Source organism: Rissa tridactyla, chromosome 1 (assembly GCF_028500815.1).
Source record: "Rissa tridactyla isolate bRisTri1 chromosome 1, bRisTri1.patW.cur.20221130, whole genome shotgun sequence".
NCBI classification, from domain to species: Eukaryota; Metazoa; Chordata; class Aves; order Charadriiformes; family Laridae; genus Rissa; species Rissa tridactyla.
The window spans coordinates 202637031-202656232 of NC_071466.1; the positions used below are offsets into that span (position 1 = coordinate 202637031).

The window sequence follows — 19202 nt, forward strand, 5'->3', positions numbered from 1 at the left end:
TACTGCAACTCCTGCTAATGGTCTCTGTGACTCTAAAACAAGAAGGAACCAACAGACTTGGTTTGCCCATTTAGCCCAACTCACATGAGAGGATTGCTGTTGATGCTCTCTCCGACTACAGCAGTCCTAATTTGTATACCACACATAAGCCAGTGCTTAACATTTTTACGAAAAGTCACAGCCTCTGAAAATGAAGAAGGCTGATGGGACTCCCAGCCTCTCAAAATTAAATTCTACTCATTTCTAAATTAGGTGAATGAGAGCTATCACCTTGGTGATTAGTTCCGAGACATAAAAATAAACCAGTACTTAAACCTTATGCTTTGGATAGTCTAACTAAGGAAGAAATGTGTTACCAAACATCTTATGGCCTCTGGTCAATTCTAAAGCCAGTACTGAGGCACTTGATCAGATGTATATTACATGTTTTAGTACCATAACCAGGAAAGAATTCACTGGACATACAATCCACAGAGAATTATGGACAGTGGGTTGAAAGCACACACTCTTGCCTACCACAACCCAAGGAATGACAGATTTTGTAAAATTCTACAAACTATTGCACTGACATCACCTTTTTCATCAGAGTCAGAATCCGATTCATCTGAGCTTTCGACAACTTCCATGTCATCTTCATCCTCATCATCTTCCTCTTCTTCATCCTCATGATCGCTTACTTCTTGAATCTCTTCCTGTAAAACGTACAAAATAGAAAGATGTTGAAGTACACCCTACACTTTTCCGTCTCCCAGTCACTTGGTGACTATCACTGTGAAGCCACGGTATTCACCTGACCCATTCCTAATTTCACACAGAATCACAGAATGCCCTTGTAAATGTAAATCTTTAAACAGATATGTAAATCCTTAAACATACAATGAACAAATAAACCAAACACTTCTAAATACTTACTGCTTCCAATTCATTATTCTCTCTCTCTGAAGTGCCTTTTTCATCTCTTTTCTCCTGCTCGTTATCTGTGTTATCTTCTTTAACACTAGCAGAAGAGGCACAGAAACAAGATATTCACAAACTGAAATGACATGTTCTTCCCATCCCCCAAACCAATACAGTTGTAATTCCAAATAAAGATGAAAGCCAAAGTGAAGTTAGACAAATGTACAGGTGTTGGGCATGGGTAAAACACAACTTCCAATCTCCCGCAGATAATAAAATAAAGCTTAGTTACTCCTAATCTTAACTTGCAAAATAATATTAATGATTAGCACATTGTTTTAGGGCATATTGCACAACTGGGACAATCAGAATACACATCTTCATATACTACAGCAGTACTCATTTTGCATGGAAGTTGCAGTGTACCCAGAACAGCTTTCACAAAACAAAGAATGAACATTGTGTGCAGGTACAACATCCAAGTATTACTACACTCTCAAGGTGTAACAGAGCCTACTGTGCTTGCAATCACCTGAAAATTTATGCATAAGTCTTAAACAATATCCTAACTTATCATACTATAACTACTCTCGATCAGTTATCTACTTTGACATCAAGGGAATGCTCAAAATAGGCATTGATACAAAACCCAAAAGAGTTGAAAAATGCTGAAGTTTTCCAATAGGACTGTCCAGCTGGAAAAGAAACCTTTCCCAACTATTAAGATCACTTTTTAGTACATTTCCATGCTTTTGTTTTTCAGACTATGGTTCAAAACTTATTTAAAAGCCAAGTATCTGTATATTCTTTCCTATCTTGGCAACCTGAACTGTAGTGATGGCTTATGCAAATTACGGCAGGGGTTTTTTGGTTTTGTTTTAAAGCTTTGGTGTAGTAGCCATTAGGACAAGTTTTAACATTTTTAAGTGCATATTTGAGATGTCACATGCAAATGTAAAATTCAAAAACCAATCGCACTCTGCAAATTGTCATGGATCAAATGTCAGTTCCCTCTAGCACTACATGTGCAAAATCCAAACCATCCCCAATAGATGGGAAATCATGACAGAACTGGGATAGACACCATAGGGGGTAATAGCAAAAAAACGTGGTTAGAATTGCCTAAAGTGGAATCCACCTTACCTAACTTCAGCTACATAAAAGTTTGGCAAATTATGTACTGTCACTGATCAGGAAGGGTAACTAGAAATGCATGTTTTTCTGCACTGACACCAGAAGCAGCCCAGGCTCGAGATCTAACTCTTAGACAAATCCAATTCTCAGTGAAGTGACAAGAAATGTCAGTAGATTCGAAACACTATAATTTGGCAAGTGACACCTAAAAGCCACCTTTAAAACAGATATCTACTCTGAAGAGAGCCAGTTAAGTAACAAAGTGCTCCTGCGCACACATGATTTTTGTTATACTATTTTTTAACCTGTTCAGTGATAACTGGTTCCTTCTGCCCCACTTATCACCAGCGAAACCAAATCCAGCTACAGCTGACCATGAGCAAGACAGAAAGATTTTGCTTAGACTGTATGAATCCACGCAGCAGCCAGGGAGGCTGGAAGTAAAACGTCTAACCAGATTTGTACAGAAAAATATGCCAAACAGGGAACACTAAGACATGCAATCTCATTTCCACAGATTCTCAGCTCACTCAGCCCACAGTATGTTCTGTTTTATGTTGGTTAATAAGCCTAGGTGATAAAAGATCCTAGCTGCAATGCAGACTGAGGCAAATCCCTAGTTTCCCTTCTGCCCGCACGCAGCACAGAGCGCACCACTACAAGGTATTTGTCTTCTGCCTAGTAAAGGGGAGAGCCAGGAGGAAGGAGAGCCAGCAGCTCTCCCAGGCAGAACTGAACTGCTTAATTTGCAGGCTACTCATCTGTGGATTCACAACATCCCCAGGAATTAAGTGGAGGCTTGGGGGATCAAAGTAGACAGCTGAAACATAAAAGCTCCTTTACTTTCATTTTTAATGACAGTATATTTCTCTTTTTAGACCCCTCAACTGCTCTCTGTGACTAACTACGTTACGTACTACTTTGGCTGAAACTGAATGGAAGGAACGGTCAAGGATTCAGTCACATGCTTTCAAAAATAAAAGAAGCAGACTGAGGTGTGAAGGTCTAAGACTTTCTTGATCTCACATGCCAAAATTATTGTTGTCGTATACTGCCTGCTATATGTGTCATACCATGTGAGCTACTGCACCTTCCTCCTGCCTTTCATTCCGTACAGGCCATGCAAGAACAAAATCTACTTAATTCTATCGCAATTCCCAAAGGTACCACCTCCCCACAAACACTAGCTCAACACTCTGCAATCCCAGAGCCAACCTCAATTCCACAACAGGGGTTTCTTCCAAGTTAAAACACTTATTGAAAGTGAAAACACAGGAAATAATTCTGAAAAGCCAAATGAACTACTCTTGAAGTATTTATGAATCTGCCCAACTTATTTTCATGTATGACAACCAGTTAATTGAAATGACAGGTAATTAAAAACCTGGGAAATATTCCAACCTTCTTTCTTCTTGACTGCTTTCCTCAAGTTTCTGTAGCCTTCAAAAGCACGAGGTACAGTATTGGAAGGCCAAGCCAATGAAGGACAAACCAGACAGTGAAAAGCAAAAGTGATAAGAAGGTAAAAAAATGATATATGAGCTCGTGGAGTTTAAAATGAAATTTTAAAAGATACCATCAAGAGACAACAAGTAGTAAAAAGGCAATACATTTTGCACAGTTGGAAAGTAAACAGAAAACAAAGAAGAAGCATTTGTAGGTTAACTAATCTGTCACTGTCAACAATTGTAAATTCAAGTTACACTAAGAAAGAAGTTTTAGATATAGACAATGTATTTCACTGAGAATTATTTCTAATACGAATTCAAAAAATCACTTAGTTCTTGAAAAAGCTTTCTCCTCTTTTGCCATTTAAAATTGGCAGGTAAAATACAAAAAATTGCAAGAAGTACTGCCACATTGAACCAAAGTTATATAATCTCAGGAATACGTCAGGAAAAAAAACAATGCACTAGTTCTATATATGCTGATAACATTTTAATATAAAATAGTAATGAAAAAAATTTAGTACTGATATTCTAAATTATATATTCTGAATATAAAATCTTCAAACTGCATTTTTTTTGGGGGGGTGTAGTTTAAATAAAAAGCAGAAAACTGCAGTTTAGTTTTATGGGATTCAAAAAGTACATGCCAATGATTGCTTGTTATTTTTTAATAAATTAACAAAACATATGCATCAGAAGCAATGAGATGGACAAAATGTTAGTATTTTTACTTGTACTTTTTCCTCTTGAAGAAACATGGATGTATCAGTAAAGAAATGTCTGCATGACATATATAAGTGCAGAGATGGCTTAAATTTCAACAACTACTGGTATTCCTCATGTTCCCATTATAAGAAAGTTTTGAGCAAGAGGTTTTGTTTTGCTGCCTTTTCACCTTATACTGCCTGTCATCTTCCTTCAGTATCAGCCAGCAGCTAACATGCTGAACCCCATGTAATTTTATCACTAATTTAGTTTAATAAAGGTTAGGGAAGTCAACAGACAGCAGCCAAAAAAAGGTTACCAGGTACCCTAAGGCTGAATAACAATTGAAAGGGACATGGGAGGTTTGTTCTGGAGCTTCTGGCGAATAGGTCGCACTGTGGGACACCGCAATCGAGCATGTCAGTATTTCAGTAGCCAAAACATTGCTGCTGTGTAAACTGGTTCTAATAAACTTTATGACAGATGCTTATTAAAGGCTACAGATGTATAGCAGTACATACCTGCTGCTCATTCAGAAACTGGCTCTTAGATCTTCAGGCTAGCTCACAACAATTTAGGTAAGTTGCATGTGCTTAAAATGACACACCTTTCATAATGCTGACCCATAACCAGGAAACAAGCAGATCAGGAAAGGTAGCAGATGGGGCGGAACTAGTAACTAGGCTTACCGATCCCATTTGAATATGCTAGTCAGACAACTTTAAAAGAACAGCAACCCTAAAAAGAAATAGTACAGTAAAAGCAGCTAAATGCCTGTAGAAGACAGAAGTAGAGCAAAGAATCCTGTCAAACTGCAGGGCAAATTGTCCCTTTGCTATACATTAGTATACCCATTGCCAATTCCTGACATTTCAATTGAATAAAAATTCACAGTGACATATTCTGAACACGGACTTTGCACTTCATTAATGAGGCAGAAGCACTCCATAGGTAAGAAGTATGGCTTTATGCATAATCCTTCAAATTCTAACATTTCTTAGCTTCTAAGGAATTTCTCTCCTAACATATGCACCTCAGAAATTTATAAAATTTATTACAAAGTGGTCTGCAGATGGACCAGGAGATAGATTCAAACCTTGCCAGCACTTTGAAGAGCATAACGCCATTCTATAGAACGTAAGACCCACATTAAGATAGAGGCTGGACCATCAAAGGTCTCTCCCAACTTTAATTTTTCTGTGGTTGTCTAATTCTATAATGCTAGGATAAAAAAAAAAAAAAATCTCAAAAATAGTTTATGGTAACTAGTCCCTACTTCTGGATCAGACCACTTGGCTATCCCGTTCACAAGATTATTGTCCTAGTGTAAGCAAATATGACTGGATGCAGAAGCTTCCTTCAGAGAAAAAAAAAAAAAAAAAAAAAAAGAAAAAAAACCCAAAACCACACAACCAAAATGGACAGCCATGCGTTTTACTTACTACTGTATGTAGGGTAAAACTTCCAAATGTTTTTTTAAAGTGATCCTCTCCTACAATAACAGATATTACTCAATATAGGTAGTAACCTTTATCCATTGTTTGGACACAAACCTACGTGCTACCTAATGCTGAGCCCCCAACCTAACAATTAGGGCTCTAGCTAAGCATGTATTTAAATGCATACTTGATTTTAAAATGTATCGAAATACACAATATCAAATCTCTTTGTTCTTGCATTTATGGTTAAAGAACATGGTTAAGTGTTTGGCTGAAGAGAGGACAGAACATTCTGCTGATCTCATTTAATACTTCTATCCTCCCCTCAAGTTCTTACAAACATGAGACAAAACCTAACAAAATCAAAAGTATGAGTTTCCTGAAAAAGGATATGCAAAGGAAGAAATTAGTTATTAAAATAAGTATTCTCTACAAGTATCAGACATTTTTGTGGTGAATGGATTTATAGATACAGGAATTCAAATCTACTCGATACTTTGACTACATTTCAGGCTTATACAGTTTTCATTTTACTCTAACTCATAGAAGAAGTCTGAAGGACTATTAGTAGAAAGTGCAATAGGTTAGAAGTGTGGACAATTTCAAGGAAAAGGGAAAGATCTCTAACGGAATCAAAGTCCTGGAGTACACAAACAGACCCTTGCTGTACTAACTGCTGTCTGAACAGGCATTTATATCAATGACTATGGGCATTTTAGTAGATGAGAAGTTGGACAGCAAAAACCAGCAAAGCATGATGTTGCAGAGAATTAGGAAACCTCAAATTAGAAACATTCATAAAAGCAGAAGATAAAGCAAAAGAAGCCATTCCAAGAGCTACCAAAGAATTCCCAGTTATTCAGAATATCTTTTCTTCAGAAAGCTGTTTCAGTTTTGACATATGGTAGAAAACAGTTTATTATTTTTGTTTTTGAAAACTTCTGTTGGGTTTCAGATGCATTTCAGAAAAAAAAAACTTAAATATCAAAATTTATGGAGAGCACCTGCGCTTTTACCATTGTGCATAACCGTGCAGAAAAATTCATTACAACAGAAACACTCATTCTACCAATACTGCGTACTTCACTGGAAGAAAAGATGCAAAAGAAAAATGTGTGTAACTTCAATGTGCAAAAGGGTTTAAAGGAACAGTAGTGTAGGATCCAAACCCACACAGCAACAACAAATGAAGTTTAAAGTCTCAGTGGTTAAAAAAAATACACCTCTTTACTAATAAAGAGAAAACAAATAGTATTATAATTTATACACCACCTCTTTTTCTTTTTTCTTTCTTTTTTTTTCAGCTTTTCTAGATCTTTCTTGGCTATATCTAGAATTTCCATTGTCTCTTTCTCTGAAGAAAGCATAGAAGCAGAAAATGCTGATGGTCCACCAAAGTACGTGGATCTTGTTGAAGCTCTTGACAAGTTGCGTCGAAGATTTTCATTCACTGCTTCACTTTCTAATAATTTTGCTCTTAAAAAAAAAAAAGGCAGAATTGTAGATCACTAATCATACGTATTGCTATTGCATGAGATGTATACTCTTTAGCATCCATAACTGTAATGCATTACCTTCAGTCTAAAAAGAAACTATAAACCAAAGTGAAGTCTCACAAAATACAGGTGTAGTAAATACTTTCATGAGACAGTTTTACACAACAGTTATGTATATTGTACATATATCATATACTGTAGACAGAATGTATATAAATGTCTGTCTCAACATACACACAGCTATAGATACAGATACACATCTGCCTACTTATACACGTCACACTAAAGCTACAAAAGAGCTCTAACACTAAGTGGGTATAGGCCAGATTATTTCTTGGAGGTGTACCATGAAAAAAAAATTGAGAAAAAAAAATATCTGGAATATTTAAAACTTTTTTTAATTTAAAAAGGCAGCAGATGCTTTTTTTTTAAAACACTAAATTGTAACAAGTAATTTATCAGTACTATCATTTATATACGAAGCTATGAAGTTATAAAACAATCGTTGCAAGCTTTGCTGTCCTTTGTGCAACAATATCAAGTTATCATCATTATTTAGGTAACATCTTACTTTTATTTCTACTGTCAGCTTCGTCTTTAACATTTTAATTTTTTGTGGCCACGAGCAACACCAGATGGTCTTAAAAGCTGAAGGACCACCGTCCTAAAGTTATCCCCACACAGGAAAACAGCGGAAGTATTTACTTATTAACACTTTTGTTATTTTTAATTTTTATTAAAAAAAGTTGTTCAAATATATATTACTACCTGAGATCTTCAATTTCCTTGATATAATTATGAATCATGTTGCTAATTTCTTCATTTCCTTCTCCTTTGAAGAACAGAGAGAAAGGGGGAAGTGGGGGAAAGAGAGAAATTGAGAAGGGATGGTAACAGTATAAATATCCAAATACAGCTACTAGGTACAAGGTACCAGGACAGAGAAACGGTCATATGGGATACGCATTTAGATCTTATCTGATTTGTAAAATACATTTCCTCCTTAAGGTGCATTAAGTTTTTCGTTCCTGTGTCATATGATCAGGATTATTACAAGTAACTTTTTCTATCTTTCTCATTTGTTTTCCATATTAGCATCTTTTAACAATGCATGTGCTATAAATCAAAAGTAACCAGACAAACAGTGCACAAAAAGAACAGTGCAGTCATGGTAAGCCAATTGGGTAATTATTGTATGAGACGAAAAGCAAGACAACATTCACCCATCCGTGTCCAGGTCCTCATCCAAAGCAAAATATTTCAGTCCATGTAAAGCTAAGCATACAAGTAATTCCTATCCAAGGGTATTATTTCACATTTCACGTTGCTCGTAGTCCTAAATGAACGGTCAAATCAGGGTATCAAACTATTTCTATTATTAGAAGTCTCCAGAAAGAGAGGCAAGAATTAGATGGGGGCCTATCCCTGCCAAAGCAGGTCTACATTGCAGTTACAAAGGCATAACTTCATTCCAAGGGACCTGTGAAGCAAAACCAAATAACTGACTGAAGTTCGTGAACTTATTAAGCACACACGCACTACGCACCCACAGCATACCTGCTCTGGCTAGCACTTGATTAGCCTGATCGCTCATAAGTTGTGTTATTCTGGCTCTCAGTGCATCAATGGTCTCTTGCATTGCTTTAATTCTAACACGCAGGTTGTTGTTTTCTGTTTGCAGCATTGCATTTTCATGAAACATGTCATTGATGCTTTCAACACCTTCTTCATCTATAATCCTTTTACCCTTAAGAAAGTAAATACGTTTTATTACCAGTAAAAGGCTGGCCTATACATGAAAAAAAATTTAACTTGGCAAAACAATCCACAGATTACTTGAAATTCCCAATAAGACACTTGTAGCAAAAGATAATCTTCTCTCAAAAAATGTAAAACAATGAATAAATAGATAGTTTTCAAAACATTGATGTCTGGCCAACACCTTAGCATTTGCATGCTGTGTAATTCCATCTTAGTCTGAAATACAAGCTCTTGAAGAGGTTAAAAAATTAGAAGATAATTCTTTATCAAATGAGGATACTATCAAGGATAACAATGGACGAGGGCGCTGTTTGGCAACCATATTTATTGCTTAAAACATTATTTCTTAAAAAATTCAGAAAGAAATGGACATTGCGTAGCATGAGTATTCGGCTCACACAATTTAAAATGTATTTTTAAAAACATGAGTTGTTTTAACTGTCTGTTAAGTTTTTAAGAGCAGCACACAATAACTGTTCACTTCTTTTATGTCCCAAACTAAATTCTGGTCATTTTTGCTTCAGAAGTGACTATTTCTCATTGCTGAGCATGACAAGGTCAATTTTTGCCTTTCAAAAAGCAAATAGCATGCAGCATCTGTTGGTGTCATTGGCATTCATTGATGTATCTTCTCTCTGGGGATGCAATCTAAGCTTTCTAAAAACATTTGGTAACCACTGGAATTAGAAGTGTTGTTTAAGCTAGGGTTGCTATTCACATTTTTTTTAGCGTATAAAGTAGAAGTAGCCAAGAGAAAAACAAGCTGTAGAACTATAAGCATTTTAAAGCAGAAGTATTAAGAGGATAAACTTACTGTTTTGTATTCCATAAGTTCCATCTGTAGCCGTGTAATCTCACTGCGTAAAGCATTTATTTGTTGACTAGCCCTATCCTGATTAACCATCACCTTGTTCTTGATGTTCCGCGCCCGGTTGGCATACTTTAACGTGTTCAAGGTTTCCATGAAGTCTCGATCTGAAGGGCTCACACACGCTATCATGAGTGTTTGACTGCAAATTACATAGGTCAGCATTACACATCAAGAACAAAAAGGGTAGAGAGAAGCTAACAAGTCTTCAGAGGTAGAAGGTGAAACAAGAATAGTGACTTCATAACACCTGGGAAAATATTCCTCTAACTCACATTAGAAGACTGTCAGCTACAAAGTTCAGTGCTGTTACATCTCGTATCACCCCAGCATAGCACAGGAGATGACAGATCATTAATTGTTCTACATGTAAAGTTATAAGAGCAATTAATTGGTTCCTAGAAATGTTTTTCAAATTATATCCAGTTTCTCTAACCATATGTAAACTGAGATTTAAGTCCTTAAGATCAACCTAAAGTCCTACACAGTGATTTGAATCATGCAGTAGTCAACCTCACTCATTAACTCCTGAAGTTCCTACCTACTTAATCTGAAAGTTGCCTGAAGGCTCATCTTAGCTGTCCATGCATGCACACACAACTGCCTAAGGTACTTACTGTTTACCTTGGGTTCTACCAAGATGCAAACTGCCTAAGTTTTCCACTGCAAATTATCTCCTGCTGTCCAAAAGAAGCCCAAAAGCCAGTACTCACCCTTAGTACATCTGGCTATAACTATTTATTACATGTTTCATATCACCACTGCTTAGAGCATTTCCACAAAAAGCAGCAGGACCTGAGCCCTAGGCCTAAGAGGGCTACAACCAACCACCTTCCTTTCGGGTTCCTACAACACTGTCTAGCCATCCCATCATGGGGTACGCAGGGTGGGAACGTAACTCCCAAAGGAAAGATTGGGCAGACAGACCAGCAAGAATCAGTGGGACGAAAGAAGAAAAAGGCAAAAAATTCTTCACTCCAACCAAGTGGTTTCATCATTCAACAGGCAGATGGAGGAACCGGGGTCCCTTCCCTCTCTCCCTGGAGCACATTCTCATTTCACATCAGAGGAGAACAGCCTAGAGGGTTCAGAACCAGAGTTTCAGCTGTAGATCATACTCTGAAGGTGCCTACATGGCCTAAATGGAACAAATAGGGGGAAACACCTATATTCAATGGACTGAGTCCTCCCCTCCAGGTTTGGAGGGATTTGCTTCTCTATTGTACATTAAAGCTTAGGTGGTTGCATTAGGAAGAGTGCACTGTCTCCAGGGCAATGGAGTAATCTTTGCATTAGGCAGACCAGATTCTGATCTTCATTTTCTATAAGTTCAGACCAAGACAAACAAATTAATCCCTTCAACCCTTTGTGAGGCAAACAACTACCTTCACCATAGATACTGGGAAACTAAACTGGAAAGAGTAACTAGCTTGAGGATACAAGGAAGATGCAGTTTCAACAATTCTTCCTCAGACCTCCTGCGTACATGTGTGTCAATTCTCCAAACTGTTGGAGTTTAGTCCTCAAGGTAAGAATATGTGAGATTAAGAACAAATTTTTAATTCGGACATCAGGACTACTTGTGCTTTCAGTTGAGAATGGAATTACCTTTCCAAACCTTAAAAGACTGGTTCTGCTAGGTGTCTGTCTAGAAAACTGAACAACTTGAATTCCACTTTCCTATCTGAACTGTATAATAGACCAGGGTGGGGTTTTTTTAAAAAATAAAAACACAAAACAGAACACAAACGTGGTTTACTCTCTTTATTTTACCACTTCTTTAAACTGCTCCCCCCAGAAGTTATGAAAGTTTTCATTTTTCATATCATATGCTATAAAAATCCTTTCCAAAAACACCAATACTCCATTTTCTTATTTGAATAATTCAAGAAACATAAATGCTGCTTCAGAACTGTTACAGCATTATATCTAAACTCACCGTTATGGCAAGAATAGTACAGTGATACAATGTTTTCATCATTGTTAACTCAGAACTCACTGCAATCTAACCTGAATCACTACCAGTAAATCTTTAAGTGTTTGCAAAAAAGAAACAATGTGGACTGTAGTATCTAGGGTGAAATTTGGAGTACTACAGAAACAGGCTAACAGAAATCTAATAATATGATTTCTCAGAAGAAAAACCTGCATATTTATTAACATTTAGCTTTCCCAAGCTTTTTGGTTGCCAAAGCATGGATAAGAAATTTTTCATATTATGTTAATGCATATAACTTCATTAACAGCAAACTGCTAATTTGACATGTCTCAGCATGTATTTCACCTGGACAAGCTCAAGAAGTGGGCCCATGTGGACGTCATGAGGTTAAACAAGGCCAAGTGCAGGATCCTGCACCGGGGTCAGGGCAATCCCTGCTATCAATACAGGCTGGGGGGGGGAAGGGATTGAGAGCAGCCCTGCTGAGAAGGACTTGATGAAAAGGTGGATGAAAAGCTGGACATGAGCCAACAATGTGCACTCACAGCCCAGAAAGCCAACCACATTCTGGGCTGCATCAAAGGAAGCGTGGCCAGCAGGTTGAAGGAGGTGATTCTCTCCCTCTACTCCATTCTCATGAGACCCCACCTGGAGTCCTGCATCCAACTCTGGAGCTCTCAGCACAAGAAAAACATAGACGTGTTGGAGCAGGTCCAGAGGAGGGCCGCGAAGACGATCAGAGGGCTGGAGCACCTGTGCTATGAGGACAGGCTGAGACAGTTGGGGTTGTTCAGCCTGGAGAAGAGAGTGCTCTGGGGCAACCTTACTGCAGCCTTTCAGTACTTAAAGGAGGCCTACAGGAGAGACGGGGACAGACTACTTAGCAGGGCCTGTTGCGACACGACAAGGGGAAATCACATTAAACTAAATGAAGGTAGATTTAGATTAGATTTAAGGAAGAAATCTTTAACAGAGAGGGTGGTGAAACCCTGGAACAGGTTGCCCAGAGAGGTGGTAGGTGCCCCATCCCTGGAAACATTCAGGTTCAGATTGGACGGGGCTCTGAGCAACCTGATGTAGTTGAAGATGTCCCTGATCATTGCAGGGGGTTAGACTACATGACCTTTAAAAGGTCCCTTCCAACTCAAATGATTCTATGATTCTATGATCACATAAATAAAAAGAGGTGGTGGTGGCAGGAGGTGTCCACAAATTTAACATCAGACAGAAACAGACAGAATATATCTGAATATCCTCATAAATGCTCTAGGACAGCATTTGCTACCTATACGCTGTACACTAAACTTTGCAATTTCTTCTAAAGAACAGCAGGGGGAGAAGTGGAGCTGTAAAATGGGAAAACATTGTGGAGTCAAAATAGTATTTCAATAAAAGTGCAATTTTAGAAGTGTTCTGAAAAAATGCTCATTAGCTAGTGTAGATATAAAATTTATTCTAGCAATGCTATTTGTAGTTGTTTCCAGAAAGAGCTTAGAAGAACTATGCTCTTCATTTCTGCTGATTATTTTTTTTTTTTCATAATTCTCAAGTTTCTTCCTCCCCTTAAGCACTTCTGAAAATTCTAGCCTTTATTTTACTTCTTTTGTCTGGCTCTTTGCTTTTCCTCTCACTGCAGTGCTGCAGGGTGTTGTTGAAGCTATCTCTCTGAGGAGCAGAGCAACGATGTAAGAACTCTTCCACTTTTCCTTATTCCTTTGTGAATTATCCAGAAAACTTCCTGCCCTCCTAAAAATAGCAGTCAATGATATTGGATTAAATAGAGGAATAAGAGTACTAACTTGCTGAAGTATACTCAACTACACCCCCTTTTGTATTTGTTAGTGTTACAAATATAAAATTTGTATTGTTTTAACAAATTTATTAATGTTTGCTTAGACAAAGCTTCCAGAGACCAAAGCCTCTCTTCCTTGCCTGTGCAGTAGGTATGCAGAACAGGTTCATACAAACAATTCTAATGATACAGTAGTTTGTTTTTATTAGTCTCTAAACCAACATCAGATAACTGGACATATGCACCATGCCCTGAGATATACAACCTCTACAAAACATGCCAGTGTCTGTGGTAAACTGACTCCAAGGTCCTGCGATGGTGATCAGAGCAAGCAATTAAGCACCATTTTTAAAAAAAAAAAAAGTAACAAAAAACAATTCCTGAAGGAGAAACTCATCACAGGTTTTAACTGTGCTGTAATTACTAAGAATCTAACACAATAACAAAGTTTACCATTTATGCTGTCTATAATCTAAAGATGTCTTCATGGAAAGGACTTATCCTGGAAATGGTAGCTTCTAAGTAACTTGAAGCATCACGTCTAGTAAAGCTATAACAGCATTGAAAAGAAGGATGCAAAAAGCCTCTTTAAAATCTTTCCCTGCATGGCCAGCGTTTTCTGTGATGACAGTAATTTACCTTCGGAACCTCTCCCCAACAAAAAGAGTGGCTATTTTTATCATTGTTAATGTTTATGTACTTTCTGAAGATTACATACTCATTCATGTTCATTCACAATGAAATACATAAAGAGTTCTAGTTTTCATACCTGTTTCCCCCAAGAGAGTCTTGAAGTAGCCTGGTAAGCTTTGAATCTCTGTATGGTACATGAGTTGCCTTCTTACTTTTATCTCCCAGCGCACTTATTACATTGCCAAGTGCCAGCTATAACACACCAAATCATATAACGCACAAGTTAGTTTATGGCTTTTTTTAAAAAAAATAAAACTACTTGGGAACTGATTCTAAGATCTACATATTGTGAAGAAATGAATATGCTTATGGAAGTTAACATAATAAAAAAAATTCTGAAGATTTTTACATTTTACAGTAGACAGCTGTCTACTGTATCACTGTTTCACGCTATCAACAGTGAATCAGATGACTTGCAGTCCAGTATCTGCAAGCGCTTAGCACAATTTGTGTCCACTGTCTATTGATATGTCAGATACACGCTGAAGTTAGAACTACTTCATGTAACAAGCATTTACTTTTTATGATTATTAAAGCTGATCTCTACTTCTAGCAGTAGCTATATTCTTTTTAAAATTAATTTTATCAAATCTGTTTTATGCTAGATTTAGAATAAGATATGGGGAATTAATATTAAAAAAAAAATCAGAATTTACTACCTCTACAGATATGAAATAAGGAACGTCTGATGAAGATTTAAGCGTTTAGGACTTGAAATTACCTAGTCCATGGCTATCATATTTCACTGCTAAGAAAGAGTCTAATTCATGTTTACAAACAACCTAACATTTGGCTGTAAAATTATTTTTGATGTGCAACTGCATGTACTTCAATCAGATTATTCATATGCCAAATTAAAGAATATTCCTCTAGATGGCACCCTGTACGACCAGTTCATAGTCTTGAAAATGGTCTTAATGCATCCAGCAGTTGAAGAACTGCATACACACCACATTCTGCGACTTATTTGAAGTGTTTAAATCACTTTCAATCTGTTTCCCAAAGCTGAGGGCTGGAATTCACGGTAAATGAAAGTTTTGTGATCGTATAGAATATTACTTTTATCACACTGATTTTCACCTTCATGCATTTTGTATCCTATTTGTTAAGGATACTTCTATTCATTGAAACCCCCAAATTTCTTTTGGCTCTGTGCTTAAATCAATGATGAAATTGAACTGAATTCCCTTTCTCTTCCATACAATATCGTCAGAATAACTAGAGGAAATAAATACTGCTGTGATGGCGAGAGAATCACTAAGAAAGTTCTAGTTACAGAATACTTCTCTGGTACTACCACTAGACAAGAAAAAAAGGCATGTCTTCGCATATAAAATAAATAGGTATTTTTAAGTCTTAAAGAGAATTGCACAAGAGAATTCACAAGAGCCTCCACACAGCCAAGCAGCTCAAAACAAAGGCATGAAACTACAATCCTCACTGATAATAATTAGTTCTATTTTTCAGTGTAGTCATAATTAGATAAAACACTTAATACGTTTCATTAAAAAATGCCAGTACACAAACCAAAAAAATATGAAGAGATGCCATAAGTTAAAAATTGTATTTCTACTTAGAAGTGTTTTGCCTAGGGTTGGTTTTACATTACGTTTCATAATTATAACAAGAAAACCAGCATTTATTGATCAATGAAGCTTATTCACTGTCCACATTTTACATGCCTGTACTCCTTGCAAACTGCTTGTAATGTTCTTCAATTGTTTGGGTCTTGTCAGAAAAAAAATAAAAATAAAAAAGTTAAAGGAATATCTCTACAATGTATTTTAAAAGTTAGAGTAACTAATTGTATTTCACCACAGTTAGAAGTACTATAATTTGCTTGTTACAGTCTAGTGTAACTGAGAAAACATTAGCAAGCCAGAACCCATTAAGAATCAATATATGCTGTTACGTCTCACGCTACAGTCCTTGTTCTGCACATGATGCATTTCTACTTTAGGTATTACTAAAAACAAGCACCACAAGAAGGAAGAAAAGAGTACCAACAGCCTATGGCAACAAATTGTATAGTCTTACTAGTCCACAGTTGATAGAAATGCCTTCTTTTGCCCTTTCCCCTGTAGCTCCTGTTCGCTTTAACCTTTCAGATCCTGCTAGATCAACAAAATGGAACTTGGCAGTAAGAGTTTCAAATTCATTCATCTCAGAAGATTCAGATATTATCCTGTTATCAGTGGCATTATCCTGAAATAAAGAAGAATCCATACAGCTTGGTAAGATCTTTCACATTAACATTTGTCTACTGCAAAGTTCAATCAACAATTACTTACCAGACTACCTATTTGTCATGTCCACCTCCTTCCTTATTTATTCATTCTCTTATAACAACATCAATATCTCTCAAAGCCTGTCTCTATTTTAGTCATATCCAGTAATGTATCATTTTTGAAGACCCAGCTTTAGATTCACATGAATACCAATATACCAATTACTTCTAAATATGGGCTACAATTGTTTCAGGGCAGAGGAGAATACGCATATTAAAAAATACAAAACTCATCAACAAGTTGGGCAACGAAAGGTGTACCTCTCCTGGAATGCAAATCTTAAACAAATTCTCAAAGGAAACAGATTTTTAGAAAAGTAACAATAATATTACCATCTTAAATTAGCAGTTCATAAGCCTGCCAAATAACTGAAAGATATTTTGATTTTACACCTCTCTAAACCCCATCATCATCTTCCCTGTGGCGTGATTCTTCAGCTTTATTTTAGGAATTTTTTTTTTAAGTCTGTTTTCCCAGCAGCCAGTATTCCACCAGCACTTCTGACTTGACCAGGAAATACATGACAGGGGAACAAGGGAGAAAGAAGAGGTTCTTTTCTTTTCCACCCACCCAAGTAAGTTGAAATGACTGGCACCATCAGTGCAGGGAGTCTGCCCAGGAACACACTGCACTATGGGCAGGTACCAAACCCTCAGCCTCTTTCCACTTCACATCCCAAAGTACAGCAGTAAAATTAGCCTCTTTCATCAGATAATCCCAAGGGGTTTTTTCTGTCAATTAGTGTATCTGTACCAGGTACTGTGGAGATTTATTTTACTCTAAGTGTAGTTTGACCTGTTGCCATGAAAGCAACACTGAATGAGAAAAAATGTCTTTAAATCACTCAGTTCCTGACCTTCCTGCTAAGATACCCATTGCAGGGCAATTTCTACCTACTTGCCATGGCAGCATGTAATAGGCATGTATCAAGTGTATACTTGACTTATATTCACACAGCCCAATCTACAGGCTTTATTAGGAATGTTCTACCACAGTAAGCATGGATTGTTTTGGTTTTTTCTTTAAAAAAAAGCCTTGGGTATTCTGTGGCAGTGATCTTTGTGTCCTTACTCTGCTAGCCCACAGCTCCGTCCACTATTGCAAGGGGTTATGTGTGGCTGCAGACCAAACTGTTCTCACAATAATTAAACACTTCACGCTTCTCAAATGATCTCCTTTTGTAGCAGTTTCAGAAGAGATCAGGAATTGTGCCACTTCCAGGAGACTGGACTATTACAACTTTTCAACTATTTTGACATTTACGCTGCTGGTGGATCACTCTCTCTTTCCCAGCCCTCAAAGCGACGATTAACCCATCCTTTCTCTCTCGCTTATTTAGCAAGTCAAATGTACATCCAGAAACTTCTGAGAAGCACGGCCAGGACGGTGTGAACACAGGGCGAGGAGCAGCATGGCTGTGGACTGCAGCCCTGGCTGCCTGCCCACCCCAGACACCAGGACCATGCACAGAGAGACAGGCACAGAGCCCACACCGTCATCCCTGGAATTGCATTGCCCTAGTAATGAAGGTCTCCCAAAACTCTTGTCTACAGGTGGCAGCAACAACAGAAACTTGAGCGGCATCTCTCTTGGCCATCCAATAAGGGCTTACATTAATTTGTATTCTGGGAGCATTCAGAGGCCAGCGTCAGGTCTAATCTCTACTCTCCTAAATACTACAGGGAAAGAAGAGGGTGCTGTCTTCGGATTCAGGATCTAGCAGTGTCCTGCTCCAGACAGTCAAATTATCTTGCTCATATCTCCTAAAAAAGAAGGAGCAAAACATGTTTTGACACAAGGTGGAAGGTGGCCACCTGTTCCCCTAAAAAAGAGACAGGGCTAGGCCAGAGTCCTGCGGGTGGCTCAGCTGGTGGGGAAGGCTGCAAGTGCACCAGCGGATTGTTGTGCTGACAGCCCACAGGAAACGAGGAGTTCTCTCACTCTCCAGCTACACAGACGGTTTTCAACAAAACCTCCAAGCATACAGTGTCACTACGCAGTGACCAAGGTGCCCCATCAGGGATCCGAGCATGCTGCCACCCCTCCTGAGTGAGAGGACAGACAGCTGCCCACACCACCAGGTCCAAGTTTCAGCGTCAAAAGCGTGAAAAAGTGTTTTTAACAGGTATAAAGCAGGTCTACATACCACAAAGGATAACGGAGTGACCCTCATTTTGCCTGCAAATGATTATTTGTAGTGTCAAAATAAAAAAAAAAAAAAAAAAAAAGAACCCTCCCTGCCCCAAGAAAGCATTACAAATCCAGTTCACTGTTCCACATGCTTAAAAATGTGGTATCCATGTGTAAAATACTAGCCAGGTACTTAGGAGTTCACCAAAATATTTAAAATGTGATACTTTTAGAATAATCAAATTAAGTCCCCCTGAAACTACTACAGTTTTCAGTAGTATGGATTTATTCATAACTCTGCTCTTTACAAGATATACCAACAGCAACTAACAACTGAACGTTCACATAAAAAAAATCTTCTACAGAACACCTCTGTGTACATTCATAGTTTGAATTTCAGGTTAAGTGCATAGACTTAACAACACATCTGAACCCCAAATACATATTCATTTGAAATACATATACTAAGCTTCAGAATCAAATACTTTTCTACTTGTCCCTTGTTGGATATCAACACTTAATCTGGAATATTCAGGCATTTTCAGTTAGCTGACTGCAAGCTTAAACCAAATAACTACTAAGACACTTAAAAACGCTTTCCCAATTAAAGAC

General features: G+C 37.6%; 1 protein-coding gene across 8 annotated transcripts in view; it reads right to left on the bottom strand.

The window, feature by feature from the left end:
- The window catches only part of KIF21A (kinesin family member 21A), a 91549-nt gene that overhangs the window by 36483 nt on the left and 35864 nt on the right, over positions 1-19202 (bottom strand). For 5 of the 8 annotated variants that reach the window (XM_054218386.1, XM_054218375.1, XM_054218418.1 and 2 more), the window contains exons 6-14: positions 16210-16377; positions 14249-14364; positions 9695-9890; positions 8677-8866; positions 7888-7951; positions 6896-7099; positions 3433-3471; positions 913-997; positions 575-692 (exon numbers count right to left, since the gene is read on the bottom strand). In XM_054218386.1, coding sequence (XP_054074361.1) covers positions 575-692; positions 913-997; positions 3433-3471; positions 6896-7099; positions 7888-7951; positions 8677-8866; positions 9695-9890; positions 14249-14364; positions 16210-16377 — 1180 coding nt within the window. The remainder of the gene's footprint in view (positions 1-574; positions 693-912; positions 998-3432; positions 3472-6895; positions 7100-7887; positions 7952-8676; positions 8867-9694; positions 9891-14248; positions 14365-16209; positions 16378-19202) is intronic. The other 3 variants (XM_054218402.1, XM_054218395.1, XM_054218427.1) reach the window with 1 other exon arrangement.